At 43.0% G+C, this 16,240-nt stretch overlaps 1 protein-coding gene across 2 annotated transcripts in view; it reads right to left on the bottom strand.

The window, feature by feature from the left end:
* Itk (IL2 inducible T cell kinase) overlaps positions 1–16,240 on the bottom strand; it is a 109,479-nt gene that overhangs the window by 52,575 nt on the left and 40,664 nt on the right. The window contains exon 1 of one of the 2 annotated variants that reach the window (XM_048435941.3): positions 11,809–12,090. The exons of the other annotated variant lie outside the window; for it this stretch is intronic. Within the exon in view, the coding sequence (XP_048291898.2) occupies positions 11,809–11,946 (138 nt within the window). The 5' untranslated portion in view covers positions 11,947–12,090. Of the gene's footprint in view, positions 1–11,808; positions 12,091–16,240 lie in introns of those variants that run through there. 2 annotated transcript variants of the gene reach the window in all.

The raw sequence follows: 16,240 nt of genomic DNA, 5'->3' as shown, positions 1-16,240 counted from the left end.
AACTGGTTCCCTCACTCCACCATATCTGTCCCGAGGTTTGAAATCATGTCACCAGGCTTGGCAACAAGGGGCCTTATCTGCTGAGCCACCTTGTTGGGTCATATTGGTCTATCTGGGGCTAGAGAAATGGGGTTTGGGGACAAAGACTGGAAGTTTTGTGACTACACAGCATTTGATTACTTTAAAAATATGGGCCTGGCGGTGGTGGTGCACATCTTTAATCTCGGCACTCTGGAGGCAGAGGAAGACAGATCTTTGTGAATTCAAGTCAGCCTGGCGTACAGAAAGGTATGTTCCAGGACAACCAGACATATATAGAGAAACCCTGTCTCAAAAAACCAAAAACAAACAAATAAATAAAATATATTATGTATGGAAGAAGCTTTTTCGTAAACGGCCGGTCACCAGAACATTTCTGCTTCTGTCTGCTTCTGTGTGGAGATGAAGATGGGCAAATGCAGGTGATAGATGCACAGGGGAGAGGTCCAACAGGCACGGAGGAGGGGCCAGGCCCGTGCCCCAACCATCGGCTCTACCACATGATCAACTGGATCAGTTCAAACACACGCACAAGAGCACTGAGAGAATTCCTGCCCTAACGCCTCTGAGTTTTGAAGAGGATCATTTTATTTTTGGTTTTAGGTTTCAAAAGTATTTTATTTTTTCAGCATGCTATGAGCGATAAAAACTAAGGGATGCTTCCTGGTGCAAGGGCAGGCTCAGGACCTTCTGTACTGTTCCATTGTTTTGTGCTGACAAAGTGAGAACATGCTTTATCTTTTTATTAGATTTACCTTTCTTGAGAAAGGTCTGACGTCAGTTTGGGGCAGCAGGTTTATCTGCTCACTGCATCCTGGGGGCTCAGGCACCTATAGGTGAAGGTGGGTGACGAACACCCTTCCCCTATCTTTCCTGACCCTGTCCTTACACACATAAGTGCCCTGAACTCTGCACTTGTTCTTCAGGTACTTCTCCCTCTGAACTACTTAAACGGACAAGTGTATTGTGATTCTGATATTGGCCCCTGAATTCCTTCTCCCAGGCCTTAATTTCTTGAATTTTTAGTGTTCTTTCATTCCTTCAAACAGGACTGGATACTTGGTGGCATTTTATAAACTGACACACATATTGCAGACTCTACACACTTAAACAGAAAAGCAAACAAAACAAAACAAAAACAACAACCCCCTCCACAAAAATGATACCTATAAAAGCAAAGTATTTGAAAATCACAGCAATAGATTTTTTTTTAAGTAATTTCTTCTTAGAAAAAACGAATGATTTTGTAACAAACACTTGGCCACTTTTGGTGACTTGAACAGTGCTTTAGCTCTTTGGAAAATGATACAGCAGTAAATGTTTGAGCCCAGGAAATGTTCTTATCCCGAGCAGATGAGATGGCTCAACAGGTAAAGGCACTGAGTTTGACCCCCAGAACCCAGGTGGTAGGGGAGGACTAACTTCCAAAGGTTGTTTTCTGGCTTCATTGGTGGACTGTGGGACACATGTACCCACCCATACACTAAATAAATAATTGTAAAATACTATTATCCTATGATTTAGTTATTCCACAAAGAAATTCATCTTTAAAAAAGCTTTTAAAAAGGTAGTCTTCTGTTATGTATGTGTTTTCATTATGCCTGGAAACAACTTCAACGATGAATTAATCATAAGTGATAGATATATTTATGTGGGCGCATAAAACAGAGAAGTTTGTCTTTGCAATGGATGGGTCAAATCATAAAAATTCAGATATATGAGAGAGTGATTAGTTTAAGGCCATATAAACATACAAAAGTGTATTTATGTAAAAGAATGAATGGGGAAGTATAAATTGCCATGCATTATGATTTTAAGTATTTGAAATTATATCTGCACTGTAATTTGATAGCTTTAGACAAAAAGTTATACAAAATGTTTTAGGTCTAGTTGTTTTATTAACAGTATGGTAATCTGTTTTTTGTGGTGTTGATCAATATTGATTTAATTGAATTCTAACTTGTTTTCTGTCTTCATTGCTAGGAGATATCTAGTCCTGACCCAGGTTATAAAATGGACCAATGTCCTCCTATCTTTGGTTCTAGAAAAGCCCTCTGAAAGACACAAGAAAGCAAAGACAAAGTAACCACAGAATAACCCATGGGATGAGATACTACATGTTGGGTCAACAGCCCTGACCTGGCTTCCTGGCTTTCTGGTCAGCCCTGTGTATAATCTGCCAGCCCCAAAGCACTCAGAACAACCACTTCCAAACATAAAACAGATGGCGTCCCATGGCTGCGCCCACCATTGGGTAGCTTCTTGCTGTTTGAATAAAGTCCGAACTCTTTGCATGGCCCACAATGGCTCTCATAGCCTGGGTTCTGTACTCTCAAACTGCAGCCTTCTCTTGAACTATGCTCAAAGTTCTCTCCTCACATGGGTTCAGCTTTTATTTACCTCGGGGTCCTCGAGTATGCAGCTCCACTGCACAGAATACCATTCTGGGTTTTTCTTTATTTTAACATGACTGGAACATCCATCATCCCCTGAACCTTGACTCTGGCCTAGATACAGATTCCCTCTCTCACACTTCCTTCCAACTCTGCCCCAATTTCTGCTGAGGTTTGACATAGAACCTGCCCATCTGTATCTCCCACGTGCTGTTATGTACTTCACTATGCGCTGTCTCCTCCACCTGCTTATGAAGGCAAACACCTTGTTCGTATTATTTAACACTGTATTCCTCACACCCACATCATTGATTGTGACACAGGAGGCATTTAAGAAATGATTAACAAACAATAAAAAATTAAAAAGAGGTTTCAGAAGGTGCTATGTAAGCTGACAAGGAAGAAGAGCAATTGGTAGTCCTACCCAGCTGTTAATTAAACCTACAAACCACAACAATGACTGGCCTATCAAGACAGTCCCCATTGTGCAATAGTGGCACTTTTGTCTTAGGAGTAACCAACACCTGTTCAGTTGAACTTAAGGCTCATTTTTTTTGGGGGAGAGAATTCATGATTACTATTGTAGACCTAGCCAACTGGAGAAGTCATAGACCCCAGAGGAGAACCCACTACTTTTAGATGTAATTTCTAACTGTATTCTAAATACTTATCTTTATACCCACAGGTAAGCGTAGCTCTCATCCTTCATCAAAAAGTTTCTTTTTTTGTGACAGACACTATTACAGAGTTCCACAACTGGTCAAAATGCAGAGTAGAGGTGTCAGTGGGCTACTCAAACCCCATGGATACATCTACAACATAACTCCTACACCTAGGCTCAGGGAACATCACCAAAGAGGGAGCAGAAATATTTTAAGAATCAGAGAATCAATACACCTGGTGCTAGGTAATGTCCCCTAGACACGAAAGGAAAAATGCATTCGTGAATTCTCAACAATATGATTGTCATTATGATAGGCATAATGACAAACCAGTTGACATGCCAACACAGATGGAAAATTCCTCAAAGTTCTACCTCTAGATGAAGTTACTGGTGATAAATGGCTGCTCACAGAGGGAGAATCAGTTTCCTCCAGGGTTGAGTTTCTCTGTAGACTGTCTAACCCCAAGTGGTCAGCCTTGAATATATGTGCATAGGAATGCTAAGTGGACTCAGTAACCTGTATGGAACAATAATTAAGGGAGAAGAGGTATGAATGGGAGACACAGGGGAGTTGGAGAGGGCAGAGAAGGGTGGGGAGTGATGTAGACGTAAGACCCAGGGATGAAATTTTCAAAATAATAATCCAATAAAAAAGAACATGAAGCTGGATACACTCATATTTTAATCTGCTTTTGATTTGCACTTCCCTGACGGCTAATGAAGTTGAGCATTTTCTCCATAAACTTGTTGGATATTTCAGCTTAGTCTTTCAGGAAGGATCTATTCTTATCCTTTAAGGATTTTCAAATTAAAGTTTCACTGTTAAAGTTTTTATGTCCTTTAACTAGTCTGTATATAAACCCACCTTTTGTGCTTATTTATTTATTTATTTATTGTTTTGCTTTTAGGACAAGTCTCTGTGTAACATCTCTAGCTGTCCTGGAACTCAATCTGTAGGCTGGCCTTGAACTCACAGAGATCCACCTGCCTCTACCTCCCATATCCTGGGATTAAAGGTGTGTGTCACCACCACACAGCAATAAATCCCTTTTTAGATGACAATATAAGCTTGTAAATAACAGTTTATGAACAACTTTTGATTGATAGAAAATTTGTGGAGACATGACATCTTATGCCAGCCTCTTATTCTATTAAATCTATTTAAAAAATTGTATTGGGAGCACGGGGGTAAGGGGAGAAGGGAGAGCAGAAGGGGAACAGAGAGGAGAACTTGAGGGAACAGGATAGTCGAGAAGGAGGAAGGACAGAAATGAGAGTAAGGAAAGAGGTATTTTGATTGAGGGAGCCATTATACGGCTATCAAGAAACCTGGCACTAGAGAAATTCCCAGGAATTCACAAGGATGACCCCAGCTGAGACCCTAAGCAATAGAGGAGAGGGTGCCCAAACTGGCCTTATCCTGTAATCAGATTGATGAATATCTTAAATGTTAGGGTAGAACCTTCATTCAGCAACTGATGGAAACAGTGACAGAGAACCGAAGTGGAGCCCTGGACTGAGCTCCCAAAGTCCAGTTGAAGAGTGGGAGGAGTGAGAACATGAGCAAAGAGGTCAAGACCATGATGGGGACACCCACTGAAACAGTTTACCTGAGCTAATGGGAGCTCACCAACTCCAGCTGGACAGAGAAGGAACCAGCATAGGACCAAACTAGTCCCTCTGAATGTGGCTAGGGCAGACTGCAGGGCCATTGGCAGTGGCACCAGGATTTATCCCTACTGCTTGTATTGACTTTTGGGGAACCTATTCTCTTTGGATGGATACCTTGCTGAGTCTATATATAGTAGGGAGGGCCTTGGATCTTCCCCAAAGCAATATGCCTTACCCTCTCTAAGGAGTGGATGGGGGGGGTGGTATGGAGAGGTAGGTAGAGGGAATGGGAGGAGAGGAGGGAGTGAGAACTTGGATTGGTATGTAAAATGAAAAAAGATTGTCTTCTTTAAAAAAACAAATTTTAAAAACTTGTATTGACTTTCAAGGACAGATAGGTGATCTACAGGGGGAATTTTACATGCATTTAAACATTTCAGAGTAGTTTCCTCCTCTGGATCACTTTGGTGAGACTCCTGAGTGTCATGAAGGCAACCCCCAACTCACCTCTTGACGAAAATCACATCCTGGAAGACCCTCCTACTTTTTCTGGCATCTTAATAAGTCACCAACAGATTAAAAGAATGTATTATTAGTTAAGGAAATTAGCTAAAGATGTAGCATGTGGCCCATGAATATTTGAGAAGAGCTTTAAGTCAGCTTCCTTAGGACTCAAACGTGTGTCTTGTTTGGACCCTGTAAAAACAAGGATCTTCTGCTTTCCGGTTAATCCTCTCTCTTAAACTACGTTCTCTCCTTGAAAATATTTTACTGACACTTATTTTCACTGCAGGAAGTAACGAAAGGGTACGCCAGTCTCAAACTCACAAAGATCCTCTAGCTCCTGGGTGCTGGAATTAATGGCGTGCGCCATCACGCCCAGCTTGTTTGGAAGCTTCTTAAAGATGAAACAGGAAGGTATGAGAGAGGGAAGAGGCGAGGTGGGAAGAAAGGAATTATGGGCCCTGCTGCAAGCTTGACTGTTCCAAAAAGCCAGCAGAGCATCGTATTTTGATGAGAAACGGCACCCCCATAGTACGTGTTTCAACTGCCTCACTCTAGTCCTGAGTGCCAAGGCCCCCAAAAGAAAGTGAACTCGAAGCACTGAAGGTGCAGAAAGAGGGCAGATGCGCCGAGGCACACAGAGCTGGTGTGGTGTCAAGTGCAATCAGAAAGATGGGCAGAAGGGTCGTGGGGGTCAGAGCTGAGAATTACGTAGTCTAAACCATTATTCAGAGCTTTGAGGTAGAGAGCAGCATGTGAGTTATAACTTTATAACTCCATTCTTGGTGCTGTGGCAGATGACAGATTGGTATGGAAGTTCAATTGTCCACATCAGGTAGCATCAATAAAATCACATCGGGATGGAGCGGGGTGAGATGAAAGTCTCCAGCAGAAATGCTCAGGTAGTTTTAAGAATATCACTCACAGAGGGTCTAGCTGTAACTGTGTTGAAAGGAAAGACAGTCATGGTGAAGGGGAAAGAGAACAGAGTGGGTGGTTCTTCTGAAACAGCTGGAGGCTCCCATGGGCATCTCTGACTGAGAATTCCAGCGACCCAACTCTTTCTTGCTTAAGACAAGGCCATGCCTGTTTCTCCCGGGAACTCTTCTTTACTTATTCTTCTACCCCGAACCCTCCCTTTGATCTCTGTCAGGTGTTTACTCTTTCAGAATCGAGCCCTTTTCTAGCAAGACTCTTTTGTGTTACACCATCCCGCCCTCGATCTGTATTTCCTTCCTTTTTCCTCTACTCCCTCCACAAGAAAAAAAAAAGACAAAACAAACAAATAAACAAAAACTAATGAATCTTAAGAGGCAGGAAGCACTGTGGAAACTGCTGGTGCCATCAGATGCCTGTCCTGATGAAGCTCCAGTCTAATGGAGGCTCACATTAGTAAGTGGGCGATTATGACGGACGCTGAAGAAAGGGTGCACCTTACCACGGCAGAACATAATGGGAGCCTGACTCAGTCTAAAGAATTCAAGGAAGGTTTCTCCAAGGGAGGGACATTTCGAGATGAACAGTGTGGTAGAACTGGAGCCCAGAGAGAAGACAAAAAGGGACATGTGCGCTAGATTCTGGTACCTCGGGCCAACGGGAATAACACAGTCACAAGCAGCAGACCGGCTGGACCACATCAACTGAGCACAGGACCAAGTGAGTGCTCAGCCGGGCTGCTGTGCCGAGTGTAGGGGGTGACACCTGGTAGGAGCAGCAGGGTTAGATGTGTGGACTTCTGGGAAAGTGACTTAGGAAATGCAGGTGGACGGCAGCAACTTTAGTAGAAAAGGTGAGGAATGCGTTCCGATTGCTTTAGACATGGACCAGAACTCCAGGAAGTGGAGGGGTGTGCAGATTTGTCCTGCAATGTGCACGGAAGGGACAGAGCTCATACGTACGTCACTGCGACAGACCCAGAGAACATGGGGTATCGATGTTCAGAATCCTTTACAGAGCAAGAACACATGACATCTTGTAATAGTTAGACAGCAACACCGCTAATCACAAGAAGCACCACTTACCACGGGACTGTGTCTGCTCTGGAGACATGAGGCACCCCAGGGACGGTATTTAAACCCTCTCCACTTTCTTCCCTGACTTACAAATGAGGGAACAGTTCCTACTTACAGAATGATTGTAGTATTTGTCCAAAACAATTCACATAAACACACTGACAAAGAGGAAGTGATCAATGTTAGTCATTGCTAATTATTAGAATAATGGTGACCTCCGCCTCATTAAAAAAGAAAATTTAAAAAAGGAACATTCAGTCTTTCAAAAACATGGCAGTTTCGAGAACATACAGCATTATATGGTTTATAGCAAATCTCACAGCTCAAGTGGGAGAGTTGATATGTGTCCCAGATCTTTCTGGTACCAGAAAGTGTGTTTTTGATAATGCTACATAATGGTTCCAAAGGGAAGGAAGGGACCATCTCCCCATCTGGCCTCTTTTACTCAGGAAGACTGCACGCTGGGAGAGCTGGTTCTGCTGCTAGATTAGACTGCAGCTCAGGGAGGGGAGACTCTCATCTGGCCAACAGCTGGAGTGGCAACGATCCTGACTGTTCACTCCGTCCCTCGTTAGGTGGTAACATATCCCACACCATGGAAGCATGGCAAGTTTGGTCCTTGAGGTGTAAAGAGTCATTAGAATAAGAAATCCTGTCAGAAGACCATGATGGCGCTTGGTGGGTAGTAGCCATCTTGCCATGTCACAACGTGAGCATAAAGCTTGTAGCAGATTTTTCTTAGAATGTACTTGGCATCTTGTGAGACAGGGAGAATCCTTAGGGTCCTGGGATTACAGATAGGAAAATGCCTTAAACAGATGAAATGCCTTACCTGAGATTCCACACCTACAAAATGAGAGCGGTAGGATTTGAACACAGCTCTTTTCAACTACACTGCCTTTTGCAACCTATAGTGTTTGTCTCCATCTGTGCTGCCCCTTCCATTTCACGCTCAGGTTCTGTGCTTTGATTGTCAACAACCTCCCCAGAGACTGTACTACGTCTGTCAGTGGTATGCTAGGTTCTCTTATACGGGTCTATGAGAGCACGCTGCTGTGTTTTTCGGAATTTGTGATCCACATGCCACATTCACTACTTGAAATGGCCAAAGGGATTCTTCTTTTCAGAAACTGGCTCTCATGTATTGAAGAACATTATATATTAAATAATATATATCATAATATATGATAACATATAATAAATATTCGGCTATTTAGTGAAAAACTTACTAAATAGCTGAAAATGACCTTGGACTTCTGATTTTCTTCTTCTACCTCCCGAGCACGGGGTTATAGCTGTGTAACCCCGTGCTTACTTGATGAAGATGAGTATTAAACTCAGCTTCATGCATGCTAAGCAAATACTCTTCTAACTGTGCTACAGCCCAGCTCCATGAAGGACTTATTTATAGCAGAGAAATCAACACATGCTACAAATCAGGGCTCCACGATTCCCCTCCACTAACACAGTGACTGTGACCCACTTTTACCAGCATGCTTACCATTCTCTGCTAAGGCACTGCAGATACCACAGATATCAGAGACCATTTTACAAAATGCCTGGCAGGCCCAGGGAGCATCTGAAGCTTTGCGTGCCCATGACACCACCTGCAAGCACTCTATCTTTCTGATCCACCGCTTCAGTAGGATGGAGAAGGTTCTGGGAGCTTAGAACCACGGTCACAGCACAGTGTAGGGAGACAGGCATACAATCCCCAAACAACACTCTTATTTAAGTCGCAGTTCACACCATTCAGAGTATACGACAGTGTGAACAGATATTTATGACTGGACTGAACACAAATGCGAGCATTTGTTCTCTTTCCATGTGGTGTCACAGTTTGACAGAGATTTGAACTTTAGGGAACACAATTTTACACATGCAGAAGAGGGAAAAGGAAGCTAAGAGCTTAAGAGGGTGACCCCGGCTTGTGTAAGTCACGATGGGTGTGTGTCTCCCTTCAAGGGCCCTCCTCATATCTGGCTTTGCTTCCTCCCTCAGCCTTTCCCATCACTTGAGGATGAATGCCGTGTGCCAGTCTGCCAGTTCCCTCGGGGATGTGAACACGACACAAATAGCAGCTAACGTTTCCCAGACGCTGGTGGGGTAACAGTATGCTATGTCTTAAATTGAGCTGCATGGTGAACTTGTCAACATCTGACTTTTTTCTATTTGCTAAATGCTAATTTCAATAGCTTAGTTCACATCCATTATCTGTGTCTGGGCCATGTTCCCATGAAATGGAGGCTATCAGCAAACCCACTTCACAGACGGGGAGGACTGAAGCTATTACTGAAATCACAAGAGAGTTCTTCACACAAGTGCAAGGTGTATATTTATAAGTGACGCACTGTTTTGTGCTCACTGATGGCCCTGGGCAATGTATACAGATGAGGCATGTACAATAATAACAATAACTCAGCGACCAAGAGTAACTAACTAAAGTATTTCCATAATCCTTTTAAAAAGTTTCAAAATGTTAAATATAAACCACTAGTATTAGGAAATAAGAAATTTGATTTTGTACACACACACACACACACACACACACACACACGCACACATCCATCATGGAAACATTATATACTACAAACAAAGGCTACAAAATGAATTATTTATAAAACACTTTCTCTTTTTATTTATGTTTTTGTTTATTTATTTTTATTTATTTATTTATTTTTGAGATCAGGTCTTGCTATGCAGCCAAGACTGACCTGGAATTCACCAAATAGCCCAGACTGTCCTTGAATTTACTTTGGTTCTCTTGCTTCAGTCTCCTTAGTGCTGGATTAGAAGCATATACCACCACATGCAGCTTGTCTTAGAAGTCTTTTATGATTCTTGAGAAGTAAAACAGGGTGGTGGCACCTACCTATAATCAGAACACTCTGGAGGCCGAGGCTAGGAGATTTCAAGTGTAAACTTGGGTTATATGGGTGACATTATCACACACACACACACACACACACACACACACACACACACAATCCCCTCAGGAGGGCACATGGAAGCGTATGGAGGCATTTGGAGGAAGAAAGGAGAAGGGGGAAGTAACATAAATGACATTATAATCTCAAAAATTAAAAAATATTAAAAACTTGTGAAAGTCTAAAATCCATTTTGTGAAGTTATTTAAAGATGTGTGACTATGCTTTCATTACAAAATGTGAGCTTCACAAAAACACAAACTTGATGCCATGTGATTTATTAGATCTATATGGTGAATCCTCCAAGCTCAAAGCTTAGCGCCTGACTGTTGACCAATGCACATATGTAGCTCTGTATGCCTTCTAACCTATTGGTAAATTACCAGTGAGGCCCTGCTGAGGACAAGTGATTCTCTTCACTGCAAAAGCAGAGAGAGACGCAACATTATTTTACCCAAAAGTAAAAAGACTAGATTCCCTCCCAAATGGTCTGCTCCAAGTTCAAGAAAACCTTTAAAGGTCCCATCTTATTTTCTAGTGAGAAACCAGCAAGGAACAGAACCATCTTTGACTCAGTGACCACACAGCTAGAACCTTAGTACCCATCTCTGCCCTAGCTCTCTAATGATGTAAAGATAATACAACGATATGAAGAGAAATCAAATACACTTTGAGAAGTGGTCGAGGAAGACTAACCTAGAGGCACTGCACACAATCAAAGGCTTCTGAAAGGAGGGCTGGAACTCAGGTTGATGTCCAGTGCTTTCATTTACAATTAGCAGAATCTATGGAGAAGGACATTTGCCCAGGGCCACTCACTCAGTGGGAAGCACAGCGACTTCCTGACCCCCAACCCAGTGCGTCTACTGAACTATATTCTGACCAGGTACTCATTACATTCTTACTCATTTGCTTTGCCGTCACTGCTGCTGTTCAATAGGCAGATGCCTTGAGACACATCTCGCTAAGCCGCCACTCTAGGGAGGAGCCCGTCTTCAAGCAGATACTTTGTGTTCCATTGTCCCATAGCCCTAGTCTCCTGAGACATTGCGCCATGGATGAAGAGGGCTGCCACATGCCTTACCACTTTCAGAATATTACATGAATATTCTGCACATACATGTGCCCATGAAATACAGAATATCACATGGAAGAGTGACCCCATGATCTCAGGAGGGAGATGGGGAGACATGGAGAGTTCAAGTCATAAAAGTCTGACATAGGACCTCCCCATCACCATTCTAAGAAGCACTTCTTTTGTAAAACAGAGAGACTGGATTAGGTTGCCCCTTATGTCCTCATGAGCAATAATTAATACCCTACTGCCCTACAGCCTCTAAAATACCATATACTTCACATGAACTTCAAGTTCTGCCCACAAAACTCAGCACATAAAATATTTCTATGCTTAAAAGTTAAACATAACTTTGTGAAGAAGAAAAGTGGACGAGTGTTAAACCTACAGCTTTTAGAACTGAAATAGCCAAATCTAACACCCGACTCTCGGATCTCTCCGAGTTTGCGTCGATCTCTCAGTGCTTTGTGGTTGTTAAACACAACATGAGCTCGCGTTTCAGGTGTTCAAGTTTACCCCACAAATCAACTAATCCAAACACAAAGCAATAAAGAAACAAAGCCAAGAGCAAGCGTTTGCATACCCCGTGGCGATCCTCGAAGTATGCCAAGCTGGCTTTCGTTAGCACAAAGAAACGGACTTTAAAGTTCGAGGGAGAGGTCCTTCTCTTCTGCTGGGATTTCTTGATCAGCTGCTCTTCCAGGAGGATGAAGTTGTTCATGGTCCAGTTCTGAAAAGTGATGCGCCTTGGGCATCACCCCTCAGTGCAACCGATGGAGGGAAACCGTTGGGAATGCAACAGGATGCAGTTGATCTGTAGAGTGTCGCTCAAGGGCAACTTGCCTCTACCCTTATCTTTCTATCAACACCAGCCAGCCTTACCACCGAGCTCCTCCTCTGATGTCAAAGGCCATGACCACATCCTTTCAAAATTCACCAAGCTAAGAAGCACATGCAAAAATATGCATATCCTTTGTGATATGGTTTGGAAACGAGGTTTGAAGAAACTTAGAATTATAAGAGGAATTCAATTTTCATTTTTATAGTTTCTGCTTGAGCCTCTGCAACATTTAAGACATGAAGGAAAGGGAAAAAGAACAGGGGTCCGGGGTCAGTGGAGCACAGCTCACGTACAAGTTTCCCATGGCTATCATGGATTGCCACGGGCTTAGTGGCTCTAAGTACCTTACAATCCTCTAAGCACCTTACAATTCTCTACTTTAAAAGGCTGAAATGTGTCTCGCTGATGGAAAATTCTGGTGATTGCTTCTTTCTGGCAGGTATCTGGGGGATACTGTCTCTGTGACTGTCCTACTTTCTGAGAGACACCCAGGTGGCCTTGGTCTTGACTCTTCTTTCTCCATCTTCAAAGTCAACAGCTGTGGGGTGGAGTTCTGCTTGCTCCATATTGCTGGAACCCCCTCCGCCTACTTCTGCCACCTTCAAGGATCCTGAGACCCACTATGGAGAGTCACCCATTATCCCATAGTGATTGTCTAGGACAGGCACCCTGTGGTAAGGTCAGAAGATGATGCCTGTAGCTCCACTTGGTATGGCAATTCCCCTTTGTCACCCAACTTCATACAGTCACTGGTTGTAGGGATTAGGGCATGGAAAGATTTGCACAGGGCTGTTATTCTACCTACAAGCTTGAATTCCAGCGCTACCACCTACCACCTGCACGACAGGTTGGAATTTCAGTTCTCTGAAAGGAAGCAGTGGGGGCCTCATACAAGGTGTCGGAGGACTCCTTTTTGACTCTTCTGTCAGCCTCATGGTGGTTTTAAGGGTATCATACTAGGCTTCTGTGTCTGCCACTGCACAGATGCTGCACATTGTGTCTGTGTTTTCTTTGTTTCTTTTCTGGTTAACTCTGAAGTGATATTGCCAGCCAACATGATTCAGCCAACATGTGCTTCCTCTGGAGAGCCTTGCAGACTTTCCCACATGGAATCTAGCCTATTTTTTTCCTTGTGTATAAGGACCTTACAAGGAGGCAGCTCATAGAGACAAACAACAAGCTATCTCTTCATGAGGGTCTTTGGGAAGTGAATCTCATCTGCTCTGTGAGCAATGCATGTTACTTATGAGTCTAGCCTAGAGTCCGGACAATGCTAAGATGTAGTACTTATTTAAGGTTCACTGTGATGAGGAAGTTAGTAACCAAGAAGTCCCAATGCAAGTAGGGGAAGCACAGATCAGAGGGGACAAAAGATAAGACAAAGTGCGGAAGCACAACTCTCTAGTTTATTTTTAGATGTAAATTGCTAATTACAGTCTCCTTTCACATAATGTATTGGATGCTGTTGAATAATGAAAGCAAAGGGAAGAGAGGGAGGGTAGGAAGGTGAATGGAAGGGAGGGCATAGGGAGGGATAAGAAGGAAGGGGAAGGGTAGGAAAGGGAAGGGATATATTCTGAGATCTTAAGACATGAAAACATAATGTGCAAAAGAGGTAGACTTTTCAACATACAGTTTGCGCAAAGATGACTTTTTTCCTTCTCTTTCCTTTTCCTGTGGTAATTGATTACCTGAAGATTATCTGGACATGTGGTCTGCCTGAGTAAAGCCTATGCTATTTTTAGCCTTTCCAGTAACTTGGTAAAGCCATGTAACTCATTTCTGAACAAAAGAACCTGGCAGAAATGAAAGCGTCCTTGCGGGATGTGGTGGTATACGTCTGTAATCTCAGCTCTTGGGAGGCTTTCTCGAGAAAAGAAGGGGGTTCTTTAATGGGCACCTTCCTATTGCCCCCTTTCTCTTTCTATTACTATGGTATTGACTTTGTGGTTGGCATTGGAAGAACTATATTATACTATATCATGTGGAGGCTATATGTTGAGAGTGACTGATCACATGATCGGTGGAGTCCGGAGTTATAATGACCATGGATTTAATAATTCACCCTAGCTGTGGAGAACCCATTCCACACTCCATCTTAGACAAAAGGCTGATAATCACTGGATTATCTTCTTTTTTAATGCCAAAAGAAATACACCATTAATATTTTCTAGGACCCTGTTACTGGCAGCACACCCAACTTGAACACTATGTTGTATCATGTACTAACTTCTCAGTTATACTGTAAACTACTTTGGAAAGTGTAGATTGATGCAGGATGATTCAGGTCCAATGATTTACAGGCTTTGCATAGCATGTTCACCCAGGAAAGCAGAATATGAGGAACTGTTGTTTTCCATTTGCCAAGTCTCTATGTAGTACAATAAAAAATAATTTTATTTTCTACGACACAGAATACTCCAAACCACTTCCTGAGATTAGTCTATGTCCACTCTACAGCATAATGTTAGTGCCCTGAGTATTTTCTCCATCATGTTAAGATAAACAGTCCCTTTATTTGTATTTTGGTTTTAAAAGGTTGGTGTATAGAAGACTAATTCCCTACTGGTGGCTGTAACCGGCACTGGGCTACATGGTGCTACCCTGTCTCAAAGAAAAGCAAACACAATTGCAAAGGAGGCTGGGGAGATGGTTTGGCCATTCAGAGCATTGCTTTACAACATAAGAATTGGTGTTCAGGTACTGGCGTCCACATAACAAGTCAGGCATGGTCTACTGCATGCCTGCAATCTCAGCACTTTAAGGGGTTCCTTACCGCAGGCTCCTAGGGCTTGTTGGCTGCCAACCTGATTGAAAACCATGCGCTCCAGCTTCAAGGAGAGACCTTGCTGCGAATGAAGAATGCAGAGTGATAGACGAGGACACCTGAAGCCTTCATCTGACCTACGCATGTGCATATACACCACACACACACACACACACACACACACAGAGAGAGAGAGAGAGAGAGAGAGAGAGAGAGAGAGAGAGAGAGAGACATGCACAGACACCCAGACATACACACAACCACAGACACACATACATACAGACACACACAGACAGACACACAACCACAGGGCAAACAAATAGATGACCAACGACAAAAAAAACCCAGCAACACAAAAGAGCTCCTACTCGCTAAAGACACAGAAAACCTATAATTGTGACGTGTGAAGCAGAGTTATTAAAACTACAGGTTCAAAAGAAAACTGAAAAAGGCCACCCCAATGACTACTTTCAGAGGCTAGCAAATAAGCAACTTATTATTCTGGAAACTGAAAACAAAAACAAACTAGAACTTTCTGCCTTTCGTGAAGGACTGCATTTCAGTATAGTCATCGAATATTTAATAGGGTAAGGGAAGTGAAGAAGGAAAGACAGAGCATCCCTCTTTCACAACCTGAATAGAACAACGAATGCAGATGATGGCCCTAGGTGGCTATTAAACTCTCCATGTCAGAACTCACAGGGAAATGTACAACAGTAAGAAGCAGACAGCACCGTGACAGGCTGACCACTCTTCACATGACAGAGAGACAAGCAGACACTGTGTGGCTTCTGTGTAATGTGATAGGGAGCAACGAAACCACCCACACGGATGCCTTGTGTAGAGAGAAAAGAGTCACGTATGAGTCTGGTCAGAGCTCTAGATCTAAATCTGAGCTGCCAGGAAGCTCAAGAGATGAAGGAACTTGGCAAAGAACAGGGAGGGATGTAACTGGGCAAGTCCAGAATATACCAAATGCCAAGGACAAATGACCCAGGATCCCCAACAAATAAAGTGGGTGGGAACCTACAGACTAGAAGAAGACCTTAGGAGATGTTTCCAACGTGGGGGGAATTTGGATTCAGAGCCAAACAAATCGACTGTATAAAGGGGCTTATGAGCCATCTTGGGGCATTTAAACCCTGGGAGGAAACTGAGGACACTGCTGACTGAAAAGAGTGATCTCCACAGGTGTGTACTAAATGATTGATAAAAAGATCACATCTGAGATCTGCTTTATTATAATGCAATGGAGGCCAGGGAGGAGAAGTGGGTGAAAAAATGGTGTTCCTGGGTGGACAATGACTGTGGCTGGGTGATGGACACCGGGGCTGTTATTGTAGTCCTTACACTAGCATCTGTTTGAAGTTTCTATAAGGGACACTTCAAAAGACTCAGTCCAGTTCT

Source organism: Myodes glareolus, chromosome 9, assembly GCF_982192425.1.
Source record: "Myodes glareolus chromosome 9, mMyoGla1.1, whole genome shotgun sequence".
Lineage (NCBI taxonomy): Eukaryota > Metazoa > Chordata > Mammalia > Rodentia > Cricetidae > Myodes > Myodes glareolus.
Note: the sequence above shows the minus strand (reverse complement) of the source record. Positions and strands in the feature narration are given on the sequence as shown.